Source organism: Pelodiscus sinensis, chromosome 3 (assembly GCF_049634645.1).
Source record: "Pelodiscus sinensis isolate JC-2024 chromosome 3, ASM4963464v1, whole genome shotgun sequence".
Classification (NCBI taxonomy): Eukaryota; Metazoa; Chordata; order Testudines; family Trionychidae; genus Pelodiscus; species Pelodiscus sinensis.
In genome coordinates, this window is record NC_134713.1 from 128020673 (window position 1) to 128045187 (window position 24515).

The window sequence follows — 24515 nt, forward strand, 5'->3', positions numbered from 1 at the left end:
TCGCCTCCTTCAACCCTTCTCCCCAGCCATACCAGCCGCAGCTCTACCTCCTTCCCCCCACCTGGCGGGGGGGCAGGGAGCAGGGCTGGTCAGAAGCCTTGCCAGGCCCCATGCTTTCCCCCGGCTGCCGGGTGGGAGGGCCGAAACCATTGTGTAGCAGCCCCAGAACCCACTCCAGCACCGGAGAGGAGGGAGGCCACAATGCGGCATCATCGGCTCCGGAGCACTGGAGAAAGGGAAGGGACGAGGGAGGGAGGAAAGGAGAGAGGAGGCAGGTGGGATGCAGAGTGGTGTGATGATGTCACTCTGTCATCCTGCAGGAATTAAAAAAAAAAAAATAGAGAGAGAGAGATAATATCAAGAATCAATTCAAATGCATACTTATAGGTAAAAAGTTTAAAATTTAATTTTTAAATATATCCAATGCATGTAGTATTATGAAAAGGATTGCAGCCTAGAAGAAATAACAGAATTTTTAAGGCTCCAAGGAAGCTGAAATTATGTCCATATAGAACAGAATGGGCTTCAGTTTTCAAGGATATACTCAAACTGCTTGCATCTAGTGAACTTGAACTCCGTCTTGGAAGAATGGAGGCCTGGGGTTACCGAAGGAGTGAAGGATTATTAGAATTCATATCTCTAGTTTCAAGGCAGCTAGATACTAAACTTCTAAGACATCCCCTTAGGCAACCTCTATTTAGGATTTTATATTTTGCTTTGAGAGCCTCTAAGCTAAGTAATAGTTCCCAGCCTGATTGGGGAGCTGCTTAAAATGCTACATGCCTTCTGTATTGTGCTGGTTTCATTGCATGGATTTCCTATCTGCTTGCAGCACATTTGCCTTGCACACTATCATACACCTCATTCCCCTATAGAGATTATAAAACTGACTGTCTCTTCTGTCTTATTGTCTCCAGAATGTAATGCCATTGTCTGCTGGCTTGTTCAAAAGTGAGCACAAAAATCCAGTCCCCCAGTGCCCTCCCCGTCTCCATCTCCAGTTTTTGACCCACGTGTTATGGAGCAGAATGCCAAACCACTTTCTGAAGGTTGATATCTCACGGGTCAGTGATCGTCAAGGCTGGATGGTACAGTGCTTGGATCCTTTGCAGTTCATGTCCCTCCATATCCCAGAAGAAAACAGGTTAGCTTTGTTTGTATGTATAAACTGAGTGTGAGTAGATGTGGGTTTTATGAAGTCTGACCAATAGCAAGTAAACAATCTGTTCTATAGTCGGTACTCTTTCTCTCTTGCATGTGTATAAAACATACAAATACATCTATTGTGACTGTCAGATTAAAGATGACCCCTTTTGTGGGTCATATTTATATTCAGTTAGTAAATTATTACCTAGGTCACATAAACATAATCACTGGTTTTATTAAACTGCTACTAAGTGTGTTCAATAAGAGATTTCTTGAGTTAAAAAGACATTGCCAATTAGCATTTATGACAGAATTGGGTTTTTTTCCTCCTCCGAGAGAAGCACGTCTGTGAGTGTCACTTCTACACAGAGATACAAACAATGCATGCCAGATTTTGTTTTGTGTATTATTTTGCTGAAAGGGGAAATATATACTTAGCTACTGGTAACATCTTGAATCTAATCCTTCAAAAACATTAGATAGATCAAAAGGATGAGTGAGGCAAGGGAAACTCAGCTGTAGCTTGTGATTGTGTACAAGGTCTTTCAACCTTTTTTGCCATCTATTAATTAACTGTGATTTTTGTTAGCAATAATCAAACAACTCTGATATGCTGTGTACCTCATGGATCTTCAAAACCCAATCTCAGTAGAATAAACTGACTGTGATTTGGTATATTTAACATACATTGTCTTCAGACCTATTCATGGGATAGGTGTGAAGAATGAAAAATTAATGTACTGTGGGCCCGTATGCAAAACCTAAATATCTCATGCAGCTTTAGTATATGTTTTAGAAAAAATACTGTGAGTTAAATCCAGCTACTCCTTCCATGGCTATGAAGGGCCTTAGAGGGAGTGGAACTGATTTGTTTCCACAGTGCAGGAAGCATGTCAGGACTTGGGGAGCTAGTGAGGAGTAGCCACACTCCCTGTGTGCCAGGGGGACTAGCTCAGATACCAATCAAGTTTGAGGACAAGGCCATGCTGGCAGAAGAGCAGCGTTTCTCTTTTTCCCCCTATTAAAACTACCCATGCATTTCAGACTGCTTTGTCTTGGCACTGAGAGGACGATTTAGCTCTAAGATTTAGCTTGTATTAGGATCTAATTTCACTTTAAAAAAAGTACAGATGAGAGCAAGAGGTATTCATAAATTAGATTGTTTTTAAATCTCCATTGCTGTTGTGTTTCAAAGCTGAAAGACGCTACAAACTATTCCTCAATTCCAAAGCACGTATATTTCATTTGTTTTTGTTTTTTAAAAAAGAAAATTGGAAAACCCTAAATTTATATTATAAAAACCACTAACATTATTTTTTTTAATAAAAGCGTTTACAAAATCTGTAACAATTGAAACATTTTCTGTTGTGTTATTAAAGTTAAATTCTGAAGAAAATACTTAAATACAATTTCAAACAGTGTAATGCATTCCCCTACATATTTTGACCCAAATATTGTAGCATTGTGCTATGTATAAGAATGTGAAAGATAATTGCTTAGAAAATTACAATAATGATGAGAGACCAAAAGTGAAAGTGACTAGTCCATTTTCATTGTCCAACCTGAAATAGAAAGTAAAATAGTAGCATTAATAGTGAAAATAAAATATGAATGTTAAGTCTTTATGTTCTCAAATACCTAATTTTTTTCTCTAATCTATATCCAAATTTGGCTTAAATACATTTGTTATAAATAAATCAGTCTGATATTGCTCCCACTTGAACACTATTGGAATTTTTGAAATGATAGTTTTTATTCAGTCTAAAGGACTTCAGGGTTTGGCTCATGATTTGTAAGCCAACAGTTTGTCTATAAAATTGCAAAATTAAATACCTGAAAGTCAGGAAGTCAAAAATTCCATGTCCAGAGCATAGGCTAATATGTCCATGTTGCACAACCTAAGAATGTTTGAATAACTTTTTTGCCTTTTCAATCCTATGTTCCTAGTTAGTGCACTGATATAGAACTTTCTGTGTTTTCCTTCTGCTCTACAGGTCTGTAGATATTTTAGAATTGACAGAACAAGAAGAATTGCTGAAATTTCACTATCATACCCTCCGATTGTATTCAGCCGTTTGTGCTCTAGGAAACAACCGGGTGGCACACGCTATGTGTAGCCATGTGGATGAATCTCAGCTTCTCTATGCCATTGAGAACAAGTACATGCCAGGCTTACTGCGCACAGGCTACTATGACTTACTCATTGACATCCACCTCAGCACTTACGCCACTGCCAGGTTAATGATGAATAGTGAATTTATTGTTCCAATGACGGATGAGACAAAGAGCATTACTCTTTTCCCTGATGAGAACAAAAAACATGGCCTCCCTGGCATAGGTCTCAGTACCTCACTGCGACCTAGAATCCAGTTCTCCTCTCCCAGCTTTGTAAGCATTAGCAGTGAGTGCTATCAGTTTAGCCCTGAATTTCCTCTGGATATCTTAAAGGCCAAAACTATAGAGATGCTAACTGAGGCTGTTCAGGAAGGTAACCTCCATGTCCGAGATCCTGTAGGGGGTACTACAGAGTTTCTCTTTGTCCCTCTCATCAAGCTTTTTTACACCTTGCTAATCATGGGAGTCTTTCATAATGGGGATCTGAAGCACATCTTGCAGCTGATTGAGCCCAGTGTTTTCAAGGAAGCCATGAGCCAGGAGGAGAAGAATGAAGTGCCAGAGAAGGAGTTGAGTACAGAGGAGGTAAAGCCAGAAGGAGGAGAGGAAGAAATCAAAGGGAGGCGAGTGCTGAAGGAAGGTCTTCTTCAAATGAAACTTCCTGAACCAGTAAAATTGCAGGTAATAATTGTGAAACTATAAGGGTTTTTCAAACATTTCATACTTCATTCTTCCTTTCATTCACATATTTCAGGAAATGCAGCAGCCTTGCTGCATATTTCAAGCAAAGCACACTTTTTTTGCAGGCACACATGCATGTTTAATGCTTTTTAACATTATGTTTTAAAAATATAATCACTATTAATGAAATTATTCTGCATTATCCCCTTTTTTACCCATTTGATAACAGTGGCCTTGGTGAAAAGTCTGAGGGGTAACCATGTTAGTCTATATCCGCAAAAACAATGAGGAGTCGTATGGCAACTTAGAGACTGGCAGATTTATTAGGGTGTATGCTTTCATGGAGAAAACCCACTTAATCAGAATAATTGGAAGTTACAGAATTGGTTTGTGTTAATGAAGCTAATCAAGTCAGGATGGAAAAATGGGTCATTCACAGCATTTGATATGGAGATGTGAATATCCAGAGAGGGGAAATTGCCTTTGTAATTCATTAACTAGTTGAGATCCTTATTCCATCCTCAATTGAAAGTGCTGAATTTGCAAATGAATTCCAGGTCAGCTGTCTCCCTTTGTAACCAGTTTTTGAAATTCTTTTGTAGAAGGTTGACCACTTTCAAATCCATTATTGAATGTCCAGGGAGGTTAAAGTGTTCCCCTACAGGTTTATGTGTGTTACCATTGTGAGGCCTGTTTCAAACTAAATCTGACATAAATAAAATGTAATTTGATACATGGGCATCTGGTAGCCTCTGTGGAGGAAGGCTTTTCCTTTCCAAACTGCCAGGCATAGCTCTGCCCATACTCTGCTCCCACAACACCTACTGTAGGCATTCTGGGGTGGAGTGTTGCTGCCTCCAGTACCTACCTACCCTCCTGGTGCTCCAGGACTGGGGCTGCACGGTGCACCCTTCTCTCTCCCCTGTGCTCCCCGACTGGGCTGCGTGGTGGGCCCTCCTCCCTCCCATGATGCCCCGGGGCTGGACAGTTTGGGCCATGTGGTCACCCTCTTCCCTCCCTCGATGCTCTGGGGCTGGAGAGGCTGGGCTTCGTGGTGTACCCTTCTCCCTCCCCTGGTGCTCCCAAGCTGGGGTCATGCCACATACCCTCCTCCCTCACTGGTGCCCTGGGGCAAGAGAGGTTGGAGCGAGTGTGCACCCTCCCACTTATCTCTCCTCCCTGTGGTGGTGGAAGCCTGCATGACATACTGCCTTACCTCCCCATGGGGGTGGGAACGGGTGGCACCTGAGGGGAAGGGGTGGAGCTGGGGGCTTGCCTCCCCCAGCCCTACCTTCATCAACCTCCCATGATTCGATAGGAAATATTTTCTGAATAAAGAATTGTTTTATACACTGAGAAGCAATGACTTCTATGTAAGTGACTTACCATCACAATGTCATCACAGTTATTAATTTTCTTTTGCATAATGAAGATACAAAGCTGAATTAAGTCAGTGTTCAATTATAAACTTTTGAAAGCACAAAGATAAGGTTATGTCCAACATTATGAACATTTCAGAGTTACAAGTTACCTCCATTCCTAAGGTGTTCGTAAATCTGAGGTGTACTGTGATGAAGATATTTAAAAATAGAGTTTAGATGTAGAAATGACAGCTCACAGGAAAAAATATTGCAAGGTATAATCCTGTAGTGTTGGGGGATACACTGGGTGATTGGATAAGTCTTTACTGTGATGATTGCTTGTGATTCTGTGTTATAGTGTGTGAACTTCTTTCTTTGAATCTTCTGTGCTGTGAGCAAGAAATGTTACAAAAAGACAGCAGAATTTTCAGCAGTGTTGGCATGAGCTCTCACTTGCATTTAAAACATTTAATCAGGTACAAAAAACAAAAACAAAAAACCCCAGAAATGTGTCTTAATGTAAGTTTGAGCTGCACTATGATTGTTGGTTGGGTATAATGAGGCTGTTTTCTGGTAGTCTACTGTGGCATTAAACTGCTAATAAAATGGTATTATTAGTAACCATCAGCCTAGCAACTGCTGTGTTATATGCTCAGAGTCAGCTTCTAAAAAGGTACTAATTTAATAGAGCATTCTGCAGCTTTCTGGTGCAGATGCAAAAGATGACCCACAGGAAATAAGGTATGTCTACACTACCACTCTAGTTCGAACTAGGGTGGTAATGTAGGCAACCGGAGTTGCAAATGAAGCCCTGGATTTGAATTTCCAGCCGCGCGGCACGGAGTCCGCACTAGCGGATATTTAAAAATGGCGGCGCCTGGCGAGATGCAAATGAAGCCCGGGAAATTCAAATCCCGGGCTTCATTTGCAACTCCAGTTGCCTACATTACCACCCTAGTTCGAACTAGAGTGGTAGTGTAGACATACCCATAGAGACTAAGAGCAAGGGCCCAAACAGCTAGTTAGTGCACAGCAGCCCAGTGCATTATAGTCACACATCAACTTTAAAGTGCTTTAAAGTGCTGGATAGACAAGGTCTACATCTATATTATCATCTAATTCCCACGTTCTTAGATATGTTTCTGAGGTAGATAGATCTCTGGCAAGCAGTAATTTATAGGCCCTAATACTAACTCAAGCATGGCTATACCACAGATTACTGTCAATTCATCTGATAACAGGTTCTGCTTTATTGTTTGACATCTACAGCATCCACACTCAGTTGTATGTTAACAGAATATGTAAAGAATATTTTTAAAAATTGTCTAAAAGTCTTTGTTGCCCTTTTTCTGGTATTTTCTTAGATGTGTTACCTACTCCAGTACCTCTGTAACTGCCAGATACGTCACCGAATAGAAGCCATTGTAGCATTTTCTGATGATTTTGTGGCTAAGCTTCAAGAGAATCAGCGATTCCGATATAATGAAGTTATGCAGGCATTAAATATGTCAGCTGCACTGACGGCCAGAAAAACAAAAGAGTTTCGGTCTCCACCTCAAGAGCAGGTACAACTTAAAATGGGCAGTTATTCTTTTTTTTCAGACAGCAAATGTAGGATCTCAGCTCAGTCCGAGTGCTGTGTTCTAACACTCAAATTTTTCATTCTGTTCTTACTCTTCTCTGTGCTGATCTGCTAAACTTACATGATCTGCAATATTCAGTGCGGTCAAGGACAGTCAGGTTTCACATTGTACAGTCAGCCCAAAGGTTCATACTAGATGACATCACACGTGACATCGCTGGATGCTGTGTTAAACTTGATAATCTTATCTACACTGAGTAATATGTTGTGTTCATTTATATGTATTAGCTAACCTTGTCTAGTGCTATGTAATTTTCTAGCATAGACAAGTTTTTAGAACACAGCCGTGCCATGCTCTTATGTCTTATGTGTACAATACCATATTAGGAAAGTAGATTTAGTTCTCTAATCAGGTTCTGTAGTAATAAAAACATTGCACAGGTATACATTTCAGGATTTCAGAATGTTTTATATTCACTCATTAAATCTTACTATACCCTTTTAAACTTATTTTAAACAAAGAGAAATTAGATAGTTAGATCAAGTGACTTGACCAAAGTAATAAAGTAAATTAGTGGCAGAATTGGAAATAGTACCTAGGACTCCTGATTCCTATCCTTTGCTATAGCCACCACTTCATATTGTTGCTAATTTATTATTATTTTTACCTACTCTATATAAATGCCTGACTTTTTTTTCATTCAGTAACTACAGCTCTTCCGGTATTCATGTGTTTCAGTTTTGCTAAATAATTTCTATAATAATAAAAGTCATCAAATTTTTTATCTGTACATATTTATGGAGATAATGAGCAAAAAGAAATTCAATATTTGCATATTAACTATGAACCTTGTGGATACTTTGATGATTTTCTAAGTAAATATTTGGATTCCTGGCATCCTTAGCTATATGTATTCCCGCCTACCTTACTGAAAAGTGTTCAAAAAGATGTTCCCAATCTTTAAACTGTCTTTTGTATTCTTTTTTTTTTTTTAAGATTAACATGCTCCTGAATTTTAAGGATGATAAAAGTGATTGTCCTTGCTCTGAAGAAATTAGAGATCAACTCTTGGAGTTCCATGGAGACTTAATGACACATTGTGGTAAATCCTGTTTTTGAATTTTCTTGTTTCTGAATTTGCAGTAGCCAGATTCAATAACTTTATCAAAACCAAACTACACATTAAATTATGTCAGCAACAGGTGGCTAGACAATACACAGGGAGGTATGGATTGTAATCAGTCATTATATTACAAGTGCACCCTCTCATCTGATCAAAATACAAGAAAATACATTACAGTTTGTTTGATGGAGAAATTTCATTCCCCCCATACGAGGTCCATGTAAATGGAACTTGTGTGATACTCCTTAGAGATTAGTGAATAAAATCTAGTTCCCATGGGAAGCTTTATAGCTTTTCATTCCAGATCTAGGGCTAAAATAGCAGCTGGTGCTCTTCTTTTCCCTCTCAAACCATAGATAAACTACTCTTATTTACCAATAGGTGAATTTCACTCTATCAGAATAACTGTGGTTTGATTAACCACAATAATATAGATGATGGTTATAGTTCAGCTGTTCCTGTTTTTAAGTATAAATGGAAAGACATAATAGTTCATATACAGAAACTTGGGGATGTGTGGTCTTGTTGATGGCAGACAGGAAAAAAATAGTATTTAAACTCAGTCCAGATATTTTTGTTACATTAATTACATTAGGTGCAACCTTCTCTCTGATGCCTAAATGTTGGAAATTGTAAGAAAAAAAAGTAAATGAAAAAAACAACAACCCCACACCAAAATAGAAATGTTAAACAAGAACCTGTGGACACTGCAGATCCTGTTCCTTTTGTTCAAATTTTGCTTCAAAGCTGTGGATAATCACCTCTTCTCTGTCGTAAATTATTTATGTCCCAACTATAAATCTTTTGGGGTACATCTACACAGCAGCATTATTTTGGAATAACTGGCGTTATTCTGAAATAACATAGTGCGCGTCTAGACTACAAGCCTTTATTTCTAAATAATGGCAAGCTTGATGACTTCTTATTCTGACTCCTGTAACCCTCATTTTATGAGGAGTAAGGGAAGTTAAAGGAATAGTGTTCTTCCTCTGGCTTCCTGCTGTGTAGACAAAAGCCGAATTAAGCTATTTCAACTTAAGCTATGCAATTGAGGTAGCTGAAGTTGCGTAGCTTAATTCGAGTTTTGCATTGCCATGTAGACGTGCCCTTTTAGAAAACAGGAAATGTTAGCTTCTCTATTTGTGAAAAGGCCCACTAGCTGACAACCAGCAAAGTTTAACTGCTCCACATATACATTCTCCCTCCACTTCACAGAGAAAGCTGGAGCGGAGTCAAGTTATTTTTTCTCTCTAGATCAGGCCCTTCTCTCGAAAGAGGCTCTCTAACTAAGGCCTTTGTATTTATCTAGAACCCTTTTGATTTTTTGCCTTGCTTTCCTTCCAGGATTGGGTCTTAAACAGGAGAGATTATTTAAGGACTCATGTTGATATTATGATACTTTATATTAAATATTCCAATTTAAAATGGTAAACAAAAGCTCCAAAAACAAAAGCTGTACAGAAGCAAATGAAAAGAGGGATTATTTTAGGGCTGAGTATATGGATTTAAGCTCCCTTGGTACAGCTACTGCAAAAACAAGCTAATAGATTATGCAGTTCAAAGTGTTTGGTTACTAATTACTGTCAGTCAGTCATAATTTTGGAATTTGTATGCTGTGCACTGGTTAAGAAGTCATTGTTTTGATATTCAGCAACTCAGACATCCAAAACTAGCATTTTTTGCACCAGTAGCTATATATTCCTGTTCTCTAATTGGACAGGAGTATTCAATTACTTTATTGTTAATTACTTAAATTTAAAGCCATTTCCATCAATCAGACTGCAGTTTCCATACAAGCTAGTTAATAATTCAGTGTAAAATATGTTATCGATGACTAGGGCTACAAATCTGTCACAGAGGTCGCAGAAGTCACAGATTTTAATACTTTCTGCAATCTCCGTGATTTCTGTAGTGGTTGCTGTGGTTGACCCAGGCTGCTCAGGTGCCCCCAGGGACAGCCATATTGGCTGCTACTGGAGCGGCTCCACAGCCAGAGACGCAATGGCCACGGCTTGACAGCCCCCAGCATCTGTCCTCAGAGACCCAAAATTTGGTCTGATTGGCTGGTCCCAGGGACAGCCAGAGTAGCAGCTGGTGGATGGTTCTGGGGGCTACAGGAACGGTTGGCCCTATGGACAGACTGAGCAGTAGCCAGTGGAGCTGGCCCGGTATCCCCTGCCCCCTGAGCAGCAGTCCCCCAAAACTCCCTAGAGCAGTAGCCCTAATGAAGATGATTAGGCAGGGATATTTATAGTATAAGTCATAGTAAAAATACCCATAACTAAATCACAGCCTTATCGATTTACAGGCAGTCTTCGACTTACGCGGATCCGACTTATGTCAGATCCGCACTTACGAACGGGGCTTTCTCGCCCCGGAGGTCGAGGTGGCGGATTGCTACCTGCAAGCTCCGGGGCGAGAGAGCCCCATTCGTAAGCTGCTCCCGGTGCCCCTGGTCTGCTGGAGACCGTCTCCAGCAGACCAGGGGCACCGGGACTGAAGCCGCAGCAGCGGTGGTTCCTGCACTTCTGAGGCTTTGCTCTGGCAAAGCCTCAGAAGCGCGGGAACCCGCTGCTGCTGCGGCTTCAGTCCCGGTGCTCCTGGTCTCCTGGAGACGGTCCCCAGCAGACCAGGGGCACCGGGAGCAGCTTACGAACGGGGCTTTCTCGCCCCGGAGCTCGCAGGTAGCAATCCGCCACCTCGACCTCCGGGGCAAGAAAGCCCCGTTCGTAAGTGCGGATCCGACACACTAGCTGCGCCCCGCCCCCCCAGCAGACCAGGGACACGGGGAGCAGAGCCGCAGCGGCAGCGGGGTGCCGCGCCTCTGAGGCTTTGCTCTGGCAAAGTCTCAGAGGCGCGGGACACCGCTGCGGTTGCGGCTTCAGTCCCGGTGCCCCTGGTCTGCTGGAGACGGTCCTCAGCAGACCAGGGGCACCGGGACTGCAGCCGCAGCGGGGTCCCGCGCCTCTGAGACTTTGCCAGAGCAAAGCCTCAGAGGCGTGGCACCCCGCTGCCACTGCGGCTCTGCTCCCCGTGTCTCTGGTCTGCTGGGGGGGGGGGCGCAGCTAGTGTGCCCCCCCCTGCAGACCAGGCTTTTGTTGTGGACCCTGGGGCAGAGCAGCTGGGGCGCTGCCGATTGGTCCTGCAGCACCGCTCTGGGCACTACTGGACCAACCCGGCAGCACCCCAGCTGCTCTGCCCCAGGTTCTGATTCAGCCGCTGCTGGTCAGTTTCAGCAGTGGCTGAATCAGGACTCCTGGGGCAGAACAGCTGGGGTTCTGGTGGGTTGGTCCAGTAGCGCCGAGGAGCGGTGCTACTGGAGCAACCCAGCAGCACCCCAGCTGCTCTGCCCCAGGCGTCCCCAAGTCAGCCGCTGCTGAAACTGACCAGCGCTGACTACAGGAAGCCCGAGGCAGAGTTGCTCTGCCCCAGGCTTCCTGGAATCAGCCGCTGATCAGTTTCAGCAGCAGCTGACTTGGGGACGCTTGGGGTTCTTAAGTTGAATCTGTATGTAAGTCAGAACTGGCGGTCAGTTTCAGCAGCGGCTGAATCTGGACGCCAGTTCCGACTTACATACAGATTCAACTTAAGAACAAACCTACAGTCCCTATCTTGTACGTAACCCAGGGACTGCCTGTATTAACTTTTGCCTTCGGGTGAAATGCAATGTAAAGGGAATAATAGATCATATATATGTCAGGATTAATGGGGGAAAAAAGGCAAATACATTTTAAATACAACCCAATTTCTTCATTAAATATGATAAAGTAGGAAGCAAAATGATGATATAATGTAGAATCATGGTGTAAATGTGAAAAAAGTTGAATACATTCAAATTTGAAAAATACTAAACGGCACTTTTACTTTGAACTCAAATAGTCATGACATACAAATATTGGCTATAGGCCTGGACCAAACCTTCGGTTTCAGTTACATTATTTTAGATGAAACCATGTGAATACTTTGATCTTCCAAGTATATTTTGCGTCAAATCAATATATTTTGTATTTTTACACCTTGTTTTTTCTCAGAGTTGCAAGTCACAAGTGCTATGATATAAAGTACAAAGTTACTTGCTCATACCTACTTCCTGCAAAATGAATTAACAGCAATGCTAATACTCTCCACTGGGGATCCCCAAATATTTGACAAATCTCAGTCAAGCCCCTGAGGCTTTCTTTTTGCAGATGGGGATGCTAAGGTGCACACTGACTAAGAGGCTGTCTCACGGTCACATAATGAAATAAATGACAGAACCAGACCTTGGCTATAAGATTCACAACTCCCAGCTCTCTACTCTAACCTTTACATTGTGGGAATACTTTTGAGGCAGCATCATATTTGTGTATGTTTCTAGTCTACTTAGCTAACAGAGCAGAACAATAGTTATTTGTTTATGTTTACACATTTGAATACTGAGCAGAGCTGGCATCGATTTAATTTAATTTGTAATTGTTTAATACTTGTTGCTTTCAGGAATTGAACTCGATGAAGATGGAGTCCTGGATGGAAACAGTGATTTAACCTTTAGAGGTCGCCTCATGTACCTAGTAGAAAAAGTCACATATTTGAAGAAGAAACAAAATGAGAAACCTGTTGATAATGATGCTAAGAAACCCTGTAAGCAAAATTAAATTAAAATCCAATTTAGTCTCGCTCTGAAAGGAAAGGGAGTGGAAAGTTCTGGCAGCTCTGAATATGTTGTGTGTCAGAGGAAGTTAGATTTGAAGGGAAACATCTGTGTGTATCTTTAAGCTTATGGCTCTGATTCAAAGCAGGCTTAACTGTGATTTTCAGTATGTCCAATATTGGTTCCCAATGGGCTCTGTCAGCATATTTATTATAATGAATTTTGCAAGCTTATTTTTATATCATGCAGTTAGTGCATTTTCCAGTTGCAATTTTTGTTTGCTCCTATACAAAATATTTAGCCTGCATAAAGAATTGTGTAATCACTGTAAAAATTCAGGGAGGAAAGATAAGAAACCTAACAGGGTCCTGGTTCTGCAATTCTTAGTGGGGAACACTTGTTTACATAGATAGTTGCAATTACTTCAATGTGACTTCTTGCTTGAGCAATAGTTAACCAACATGAGTAAAGGTTGCTCACTCAAACTTCTAAGTTATACCTCTGTACTTCAGGGGGGGTTTCAAGTGGTTATGTTCCATGTCACTTGTCACTTGCTGAAAGTGTTCCATTTTTGACAATCTCAACTCCTTCAGATAACAATAAGTAACATCCATGGAACTCAAATTCAACTTCCAGCATGAAGGGATTCCATTAGATTTTAGTGGGCAGTCAGTTGTATCACTGTTTTCTGTTTTTGTTTTGTTTTTTAACTTTAGCAGCAGCATAGCACCTTAGGTAACCATGTGTCCTCCTTTTCATCAAGCCACTCGAGTTCTAGCTTATCTTTTGGTCAGAAGGCTGGATGTCCCACGTTGACATACTGCTATAATCTGTGAAACTAAACCAAACTTCCGGAAATTTTATTAGACATGTCTGCACAAGTCTATTAATCATCACAAAACATACATCCATTATGTTATTGAATGTGTATTTGTATTATCTAAAGTATAAATATTGTTAAAATGGAGTGAAGAAATTATGTACGTGGAATATTGTGCTTGAAAAATTATTGGAAAATTCAAACATAGCTTTCTATGTCATATGTTACTCAACTCCCTTGAATATATTCAGTATTTCATATTACATCACACATAGCTGTGCCTTGGGGACAGTTCACACTTCTTATAGGATTGCCTGAATTTTGTTTGTTTGTCCATAGCAATGGCATGGTAGGGAGCATGGTAGGGAGCAGTTACAGCACATCAGTTGCCCAGGTGTTCAGTTTTTTGTAGGTCTCATGACAAATGGGTGTTTTAAGGAGGATAATGAATTATTTTTGTGGTATATCGGATACATAAGGCTTTTCGTAGAGACAGGATGTGCTTGAGACTTTACCCATTTTTTTTGACTGAAGAAAGTTTCTTGTCAATCAAGTTATATATGTGAATCAAGTTATACACCTCCCTGCATTTTTCCCAAAACAACATTGAAGCAAAGGTAATGCTAATTCTTGCACTTTAGGTGCAGTTAGGTGATGTCTTTTGATTAGGCATTCCCTCAATTTGTTGTAATTTATGGGAAAGGGTGAAAGGTAACATACAGACTCTCAGACTGGATTTTTACTTGTATCAGACTGTGCTGTGAGTTAGCAAACAGAAACCCATCAATGGGGCTGATGGCTCATTGTACATGAGTGCAAACAGCTGATGTGGCAGCTTGAGAAATGTTTTAGAATTAGAAGTATGTTAGGTAGGCAGTTGGGGTTCAGAGCTCATTTAACTGCATAGTGGAAATGTCAAGATCTGGTTTTAATTTTGGTGGAGCTCTCCTACAGATAGAATTCAGGTAGATTTCTAGCACCCATCTCTGGTAATCTAGATTACTGCTTGTGAGTCACTAAAAGTGCTGCATGCATGGACAGGTACTCGAAGAAAAAGAAACAATTACTTGCCTTATAGTATATATTGATCTTTGAGATATATTGTCCATACATATTCCATGACCCACCCTAGTTCCCCACTACTTTGTAGTCTGAAGAAAAATATGGATTCTGTATTGGAGAAAGAACTGAGGGCAGGCTGTGAGCACAGCTGGACAGAGTCCTGCACACCAATAATGGAGTATATGTGGTCAATGCATCTTCAAGAACCACAGTTAATGCTTTTTCACTGATACTCACTTGTCTTTATAAATGTATTATCCCATTTTACCTAATCAGCTACATAACCCTCATCAACACTTTCATTTTTTACACAAAGATTACAATATTCTGTAATATTAGAGATGTTTATTATGGTAAACATACCCCCAACATTTCCAGTGCTTTGCAAAAGTCTCCGTTACACTCTGCATACCCTACAGTGTGTCACTAATCTCACATTCTGCACCTACCCATATTGCTGGTCAGTCTTTGTCCTCTCTGCTGAGACTGCCAATGAGGATGCCAGTAGTAGGTTTCTCTTTTCACTAGAAACCAAACTGAAATCATATAAGAAATGACCTGTCCATTGATCAAGTTTTTTCTTAAAGGATAAGGGTCTCTACTGGATGATACTGTAGTGTTGACATTGTGCTAAATTGAACTATTCCATACTGTCTCTTTAAAAGCTTGAGGTAAGATTATAAATAAATAAAAGTCTGTTTCACACAAGGCACCAAACAGTGTGCTCTGGTTAGAAATAATGGCAAATAATAAAACCGCAGAGGTTTGCTTTCAAAACTCATTGAAAAAGGACCTGGAAATAAAGCTGGCCGCTACTGTACAGTTGATCTCCAGTGAGAATCCAGAATAACCTCAAGCAGTTATTGCATTGTCAAATGTGGAAGTGATATCTGTAATTTTAAAGCTAGCTTCTAGAAGCAAAATATTGCCACTTGTTTTCCCTGTTGTATTTTTCCCTCAACACAATATATTACATTGTACCTCAGTGTGTTAAGAAAACAAAAATTGTTTTTTAGATTGTGTTAATTTTAATATGCTGCATAAGACATTCAGAGAATCTGTTGTTAAAAATGAGAATTTTTTAAAATTTTTCATGTATTTTCTCTTTTTAGCTACTCTTCAGCAACTGATTTCAGAGACCATGGTACGCTGGGCCCAGGAGTCCGTAATAGAGGATCCAGAGTTAGTGAGGGCCATGTTTGTATTGCTTCATCGCCAATATGATGGTATCGGAGGTCTGGTTCGAAGCTTACCAAAGACCTACACCATAAATGGTGTATCAGTGGAAGATACAATCAACCTCTTGGCATCTCTGGGCCAGATCCGTTCCTTGCTCAGTGTCAGAATGGGCAAGGAGGAAGAGAAGCTTATGATTCGTGGATTAGGGTAAATCACTGGAGTACAGTATCATTTGATTGACATCTTTTAATTTCCAGCTTGCCCTGTTATCTGTTTGGTTAATCGTATTGTTTGACTATAAATTTAAAGTCTGTGTATGGAATAAGGAGGCTAAAAAGGAAGTTTGGGGACAGATAGGATATTTGGTCATTTGAATATCAAGGATTTGAAGCATTGTTAACAAAGATGCCTTTTGAATAGTAGTAAACTGCACTATCAGATCTTACCTTCTTGGAAAATTCATGGGAAGGAGAAGCTACAGTTAAGTTCTTTACTGTCCTATTGTATTATATCAGTCATATTAGAAACACTCCGACCACGTCTAGACTGGCAAGATTTAGCGCAAATACTCTAAACGCAAGAGTTTTTGCGTTAGAGTATTTGAGTAAGAGAGCGTCTATACTGGCATGTGCCTTTGCATAAAAGATTTGCTTTTGCGCAAAAGCATCCGTGCCAGTGTAGACGCTTTCTTGTGCAAGAAAGCTCCGATGGCCATTTTAGCCATCGGGCTTTCTTACGCAAGAAATTGATGTTACCTGTTTACACTGGCCTCTTGCGCAAGAACACTTGCGCAAGAGGACTTATCCCTGAGTGGGAGTATCAAGAGTATTTGTGCAAGAAGCACTGATTTCATACAGTAGGACGTCAGTGTTCTTGCGCAAATAGACAGGCGGCAAGATTTTGTGCAAAAGTGACTGCTTTTGCGCTAAATCTTGCCAATGTAGACACAGCCTATAACTTTACTTTAAAGGATACTCTAGAATCAGCATTAGACCTTTTCCATACATTGACTGGATAGAGGCTGCATGCACATAGAAATACCTCTGCTATAAATGAATGTCAAGAAATCAGAGAGTTCATCTAGTTGAGTTTAAGAAGACTATATTTATTTGAGATATTAGTGGGCTGTGTAGTTGCTTGAACCAGCTACCAGGAGATTCCTGATTGTACTCAGACCAGTGTATTTCATAAATCTTGTATCTGCCAGCACAAATCCATGTTTCTGAATTCACCAAAAGAAGAAAAATTGGATTTTCCATTTCATTTTTTATTGATGCTTGAAGCAGTGCTCTCCACCCCGCCCCCCACACCGCCCTTGAAGCAGCATAGCCCTGAATGGTTTGTAATGAGCATCAGTTAGGCAGGAGAATAAGAAAAGTTTCTACCCAGCCATTAGATCTTGTACCTAGCAGCATACGCCTAGAATGCATATCTGAAACTGACCCCCTTTTTATGTCCCCCTCATGTTGAGTTTAAACCCCCAAAGTATTTTCAGTCCTGGTTAAATAACCCCAACTTTTATGTATGAATTTGCACCATTGCTTTGACACATCAGGAACATTTTAGTTCTACAGAAGTATCTGGTGATAACTATTGAAATATACTAACCTTCAGTAGCAACTACGCTTTGTCCACTTCTCTTGACTCTGATCCTACGTGATGAACTGAACATGCTCTGCGCCTCACAGGAAGTGCTGGTCCACTTGCCTCTTATATATTCCCTTTTTTTATGTGGCTTCAAGCATTATATTTAGTGGTATTATTTTATTACAGTGCAGTTTTATGAGTAGAAGTCAAATTCCCACCAGAGAATGACCATCAGTAGAGAAGTATGGTCAAAAGTGATTTTAAATTAACGAGATAACATCTGTCTACTTGAATTAGAATTTCCCTACACAGGGCCCGTCCTAGGTAGAACATTTTCTTCCACTGAAATTTGTAATTCTATTTAGGGTTAATTATGCTTGCATTTCTTTATTCATAAAATAGCCCTTTATAGATATTCATTTTAACCTTTATAATGTAATTAGTCCTATTTAAATTATCTGAATTACCAAGTTAGCCACAAAAACTCTGATGTCTTCCCTGTATATGTACTCGTAATAATCATAGGGAGTCCTCAGATCTAGTCCCCTCTGTCATCAGTGAAAAATGTGGCATAGATCCAGGAATGCTCCTCAGGCCTAGGTGCTGGAACTTGTAGATAACATAAAAGTTGCAGATCAAGGTACCCATATCAGCTTCAAGCAGACATCAAGTTTCAAGAAAGGTTGGAACTGGGGGATGCTTCCACTCATTATCTGTGATCGTATGTGTCATTTCTGCCCATTTGACCCTGGCAGTTCTCTTGTATCTATATGTTGTTCTGGTTCTGAACAAGACTTTGTGGAGGCACCATTCTATGCTCCAACTCTCCCATCTACCTTTGTTTGAGGAGTCTCCTGCAAGGGTTTACAGGGCTGCCTTTGGTGATCAAATGAAGTCAGCGCAGCTTTGAACTCTTTATATTTTTGTGTCTGAGTTGTCTTCTGAAAAGTGTCTATCCTAGTCTATACTAGTACTCTCTTAACTCTTCAGAAAAGTTTTATCCTCATATTTAAGCCCATTATGTAGCTGCTGGATTAAGCACAAGATCACTTTTTGTATTTAAGTCAGTCCAGGATCTACCTCAAACCCTAATACCCTGCCCTGCCCCTTCTCCAAGGCCCTTCCCAACCCATTTGTGGAGGCCTTGCCCTCCTCACTCTGTGAAAATGGGATACAGGAGAGGGAGACAGAGTGACATCAGCGCCCTCTGCCCCCTGCCTCCATCTCCCTCATCCTGCACAACAAGCAGGAGGCTCCCAGGGGCAGCTCTGAGTCTCTGGATAGGAGCAGCAGGGAAGTGTGGTGAGGGGCAGCTGAAATGCTGGCACTTGAGAGCCTCCCAGACAAACCCGTCAGGATCACCTGTCAGAGTCCAAGTTCTACTGGTAGATCCTGATCTACTGGTTGGTGACCACTGCCTTATGTCCATTCTGAAATCCACCCACACTGCTAAGATATCCCTTAAGTAATCTATTCGCATGGCAAAAAAAGCAAAGTACACTGTCTTAACAGTTCAACAGTTAACTGTATGCACATGCACATAGAACCTCTCTGAGATTGATATAGATTATGCAACTAACTTATGCAATTGTTACCAATAGTTTCAGAGTGCGTAATAGCTGCTCTCTAAAAAGAAAGCAATGTGTCAACTATTGTAAGTGCAGTGACCAGTTACATTCTATCTCAAATCTGAGGCAGATATATTATAACTATATGTTTAAAAGGCACAAAGAAACCAATTCAATTTTAATTATTTTCCCATCAATAAAAAAGATACAAATATGTTTCAGTTGTCTCTAGCCGATCCTGTATCTTTGAAGTAGAGCTGGCAGTAAAATTGCTTTTGACCATCTAAGAGCTCAGCTAAATATATTTGGCTTAATGAAAAGGCTGACGATTTTAAATCTTTGCTCAAGCCTCGTTTTCATTGTCATGTGTGTGTCAGGTCTTGTGGGGAATGCAGTGTCAACTGTCCCTCTCCTCCAGTGGATAAATGGGAGAATTGCTCAATCATATTTGAAAGGCACAAACTTTTTTTTCATCATAATGGAAACAACCTGTCAATTGTAGAACCGGTGTTAATGTAGCTAATTGAGTTAGGCTGGATGTGTCCCATTCATAGTTTTTGATGAGTAAATGAGAATATCAAAGGAGGGAAAAATTGCCTTTGTAGTAGGTTAACCTATTAATAGCTTTATTCAAGCCCAAGTCGATAGTGATGAACTTGTGAGTCTTTGTCCTTTATACCACTGGCCAGTCATGAACATGTAAGACACTTCGAGGACTGCTCAGTTCCCAGTGAAAGGGAAAACTCTAAGCAATGATGTGGTATGAAGATGCAGGAGTTTATGTCTACTTAGAGGAGTAAGCAAGTTAAGACCTTTGAACACAACCAAACCAACCTGCCTGGGGCCTCCATGAACGTTTTGATTTGCCCCTTCTTTCTATCAGGTGTATGCTCATGGCATACAGAGTAGTTTCTGGAGTGGCACATAGAAGGAACAGCTTTCATGTGTTTACCCTCCTTGGCATAGATTCCATACCTTTGATGTGAAGACTTGTCTGAGAAACAGGAAGAGGGGCAGCTAGTCATTAGCAGCTAATAGACATAAGCACCTCTAGTAATGGCACAACTATCAGCTACCTACAGAGATACTATAGTGTGGCTGATGCATCTGGTTTTTGAGAATTTAGTGTTCATATTTCACAACCATGTTTTAACTAAAGCTGAGGTTTTCATGTAACTCGAGGAGCTAAAAGAAAAACAATAAATCTTACAAAATTCACAATATTATCAGGACAATTAACAATACTGTTGTCTCGTATAATTATCTGGTCATTTTCCCTCTGACCTGATGGATTTCAAGTTTATCTCTAAGATGCATAAAATTTGAAGGCTTCTTGCAGCTTTTAAAAGTGTAATTACTTTTAAAAATATTTGTTTATTAGACATCTTCATCTTCATGTAAAATAATACCGATAAGTTAATTTTCAAAATAAGTGCTGATATTAAAGCTGCATTGCTAAGTGCAATGGAAAGGAAAGAATGTACTTGTGCTATTGAGCAATAATGTACTTAGGTTAACATTTATTCAAAACTAATAACATTTTATGGTGGTTCTTTATGTAGCTAATTCTTTATGACTAGCAGATAACTGGAACTGAAAACATATCTGTGCTGCACTGACATGGAGGATGAGTATCATTGTAACTCCTGGTTGTGGCTGCTGCAGTCATTAATTGAAAGGTTCCTCTTCTGCATTAATGTAGCTGTTTAATAAGGACAACACTACTGTGAACTAGGGACCTTTTTGTTCTTGTCTGCAGCAGCCACACAGGAATGTTATAAGTACTTTGGTGTGTACTGCCATTCACACCTCTGTAGTTCAAACTGTGAAGCAGTGTACACATGTATTCTTTTCTACCCAAACTCTCAGTTCTTTTCTTGATCTTGATGGCAGACTCCTAAAGTGAGGAGACAAGACTGGCACATTTCTACATAATCTGTACTATTAGTGCTATTATTTAGGGCAATGTTTGCAAATACACTTTCTGCTACTGGAAAAAAAAGTCCTTCACTTCAATCATGTGTACTACAGGTTGAAACTCTCTGGTCTAGCAACACTTGTGGTCCGGTAGGACCATGGATATTGTTGGACCAGAGAGCCCTAGGAGTCTGGGGCAGGGAGTGGAGCTGGGAACCCAATGGCTCAGCAACCACAGCACAGTGGCAGCCCCAGTGGCTCCTGCAGCCATGTAGCTGTAGCTCTGAAGCCCTGACAATCATGGGTCAGCAGAACCTTGGCAACTCTAGAGCCCATGGAGCCTCGGTGCAGTGATGGCCCAGGGGCGGCCGAGTCCTGGCTGCTGTGGAGTGGTGGTGGCCCTAGGGTGGAACTAGGAGCCCATGGTGGGGGCAGGAGAGCCCTGCCAGGTTTGCTAAGGACCACAGGAGAGCCGAAAGTCCATAAGTAGAGGGGCAGAATTGACCTCCTGTGGTTCAGCAAACTCCCTCATTCAGAACTGGTCAAGTCCCGGGAGTGCTGCATCAGGGATGTCCAACCTGTGCAATCGTCTAGTTAGAATCAATCTCAGAAATTTCATACTGCAGAATAATTGTTTTTTAATAGATAATTGACGCTTCCTTTGTCACATCATTTTGGGTCCCATTTACCAGTCTTTACTCAGGCTAAGATCACAATGATTTCAATGGGAGATTTGCTTTAGTAATAATTGCAGAACAGGGTTTAGACTGGTTAATTTATTAATGTCACTTACCCATAGCTCCTGTTTTGCTGCAGATTTTCTTCTCTGCAAGTCTGTGAAATAACAATATGTGGTTTTTATTCCATTATGACTTTTATTTATTAATGCATCTTTGAATTAAAAACCTTTCAGCTATATAAAGTCCTTACTATACAGTACTAAGCAGTATTTATGTGGCAATGAAAATAAATTAGAAGAAATATCAGATTTAGGCTTTAGTTGAAAAGGAATAAAAGCGTCAATGTCTGGGAAATGTTAGAGGGATACATTTTAAGGCAGATTATTTCTGTTCAGTCCTATAAAAGCACTGATGGTTGTGTCTAAGTAAGAACTGCAAGAGCAGGACTATTCTTCAGGCTGGTTGTTGTAAGAGTATCATGTGACAGATACATTAATGTATGTTCCCTGAACAGTACATTTTAATTCATTGTCTTATTATATATCTTTATAGAGACATCATGAATAATAAAGTGTTTTACCAGCATCCTAATCTTATGAGGGCTCTAGGAATGCATGAGACTGTCATGGAGGTGATGGTAAATGTACTCGGAGGAGGAGAATCAAAGGTAAAGAACGTCATTGGTAGAAAAAAGGAATTTAGAATATGGCTTTGATCTTGCAAGATGCTGAGAAACTCAAGCTGAGAGCCCTAAATTTCCATTCATTTCCCATTGTTACAATATAGGGTCAAATTCTTAGTGTGCAGATTCACATTTTATAGTAGCAGTTGTATATCTTCTGATTACTATCCTAATAATATTACATTATAGGAATCCCATTTTTGCTTGTTAATTTAGGAGAGGATAGGTACATCTACACAGCAACATTATTTTGAAATAATTAGCGTTATTTTTAAATAACTTAGCCTGTGTCTATGCAGCAGGCAATTATTTGGAAATAATGTCGAAATACTGTCAAGGTTGGTACTCCAACTCCTGTAACCCTCATTGTATGGGAATATGGGAGGTCAGAGGAAGAGTGCTTTATTTTGAAATAAGGGCTGTCTAAATGCTCCGTATTTCAAAATAAGAAATACGCAATTGACGTAGCTTATTTCGAGTGAAGTCTTGCTGTGTAGATGCACCTGATGAGAGCAGTACTGTATCCTCACATGGGAAAGGAAGGACAGACAAAAGCATTTATAGCATACTCTATTTTATGCTATATATATATATAAGTATATATATATCAGTATATAAATATATATAAGTATATTTTGGGATTTCCAAAATTAAGAGTGTTTTAAACTAACACATTTTTCTGGAAACATCTGATTGGAGATGGCCTTTAGATCAGGCTCTGCATCTGAACTTTCCCATACTTCAGCATTTGAATCTAGGGATTTAGGTGTGAATCCAGTTTTCTTTCTTGTTAGGGCCACAATCTGCAACTAAACTTAATGGAGGATGCAGACACTCAGCATTCCCCATTGATTTCAATGGGGTCAGCCTTTGGAATCATTTGATGGGACTGGACCCTAATGTTGTTGTTAAAAAAATCTTGAAGATGCTTATGTAAAGGCTGGTGATTTTTATACATTTTGCAGCTCTAATTTAGTCTTGTCTGTCTAGGAAATCACCTTTCCTAAGATGGTGGCAAATTGCTGTCGTTTTCTATGTTACTTCTGCCGTATCAGCAGGCAGAATCAAAAGGCCATGTTTGATCATCTCAGTTATTTATTGGAAAACAGCAGTGTTGGGCTTGGTGAGTAATAAGATAAAATGTATCCTAAGTACTGTGTGTGTGCATGTAAATGTTTCCATTCATTTATGAGTTATAAATGGAGAAACAGTTCAAAAAACCGAAAAATTCCAAACCTCATGTTTAAAACAGTCCTTCACATGAAATTCTGCTTGGTAGCGTCATTATTAAAAAACAAACAAAAAAAACCACAACAACAACAAAACCCCAAACAAACTAGGAATTTCTATATTTCTATAGAAAAAATACCTTTAACAGTTATCCACTGACCCACCAACCCTACATTAACTCTAAATTATGAACATAGATTTCAACAAGTAAATTATGTAATGCCTTAGGGCAAAGCTACTCAGCTTTGGAAGCCCTGGGAGCCACAATGATACTCTCAGCTTATGCCGAAGGCTGCATCTTAACTGTGGTTGCCTATACATGCAAATATAGATGCAAATATATGCAAATAGCTTCTTTCATACTGACAGGCATGCATACAAAGATTAAGACAAGACTACACAACACATAGGACCCATTTAAGTCCATTCTGCTGATATTAATAAAATGCACTATTTACCTGATTTCCACCCATATGACAGCACTTTTAATGAGTAATGACAGTCCAGGAATTAAACTACTAAAACACATATCAATAGAAGAGCATTATGCTGACTATTTTTTTGTTTTGCCTCCCACCTGCGGGCTGTGAACAAAGCAGAAGATCTTTAATAGAAACATTTAGTTGTAAGAGTCACTGTTCAATGCTTGCTCCCCCCTATTCTGCTTCCACCTCTTTCCTCCCTACCCATGCTGAACTTGGGTTGTATAGGAAGGGGGCATAGTCAAGAGCCTACACACCTGTTCATGGGGCTTGGGAGAGATGATGCTTGTTCACTTGAACAAGTGTACTAGCCGGTTCACAACTGAATCCTAAATTAAGGTTTTAAAACTAACATTAACTTGTCCATGATGCTTATTGGCTCAGAAATGGCACAGAAATGTCAAATGCTACTTTTATTTTAGTGGTTTTTTTTTTTTTGGTGGGGGCACATAGTTGTATCTGATTATTTTCATGCTCAAAATATTCATGTTTAATATAGTATTGCATGTAAGAAGCATAGCCCAAAAGTATGTTTAGAGTGGAAATAAGTTAACTCTGTGTTTGTATTTGGATTAGTTAATGTTACTGTGAAAAATTTTGCTAGTATTGTGCTAATACTGGAGGAGTTTCATTTTAGTTCTGTTTTTTAAGAAAAGGAAAAAAAATTAA

At 40.1% G+C, this 24515-nt stretch overlaps 1 protein-coding gene across 1 annotated transcript in view; it reads left to right on the top strand.

The window, feature by feature from the left end:
* The window catches only part of RYR2 (ryanodine receptor 2), a 648519-nt gene that overhangs the window by 417843 nt on the left and 206161 nt on the right, over nt 1-24515 (top strand). The window contains exons 37-44 of the mRNA XM_075924816.1: nt 918-1144; nt 3141-3942; nt 6668-6868; nt 7883-7988; nt 12486-12629; nt 15634-15907; nt 22005-22119; nt 23125-23257. Of these exons, the coding sequence (XP_075780931.1) occupies nt 918-1144; nt 3141-3942; nt 6668-6868; nt 7883-7988; nt 12486-12629; nt 15634-15907; nt 22005-22119; nt 23125-23257 (2002 nt within the window). The remainder of the gene's footprint in view (nt 1-917; nt 1145-3140; nt 3943-6667; nt 6869-7882; nt 7989-12485; nt 12630-15633; nt 15908-22004; nt 22120-23124; nt 23258-24515) is intronic.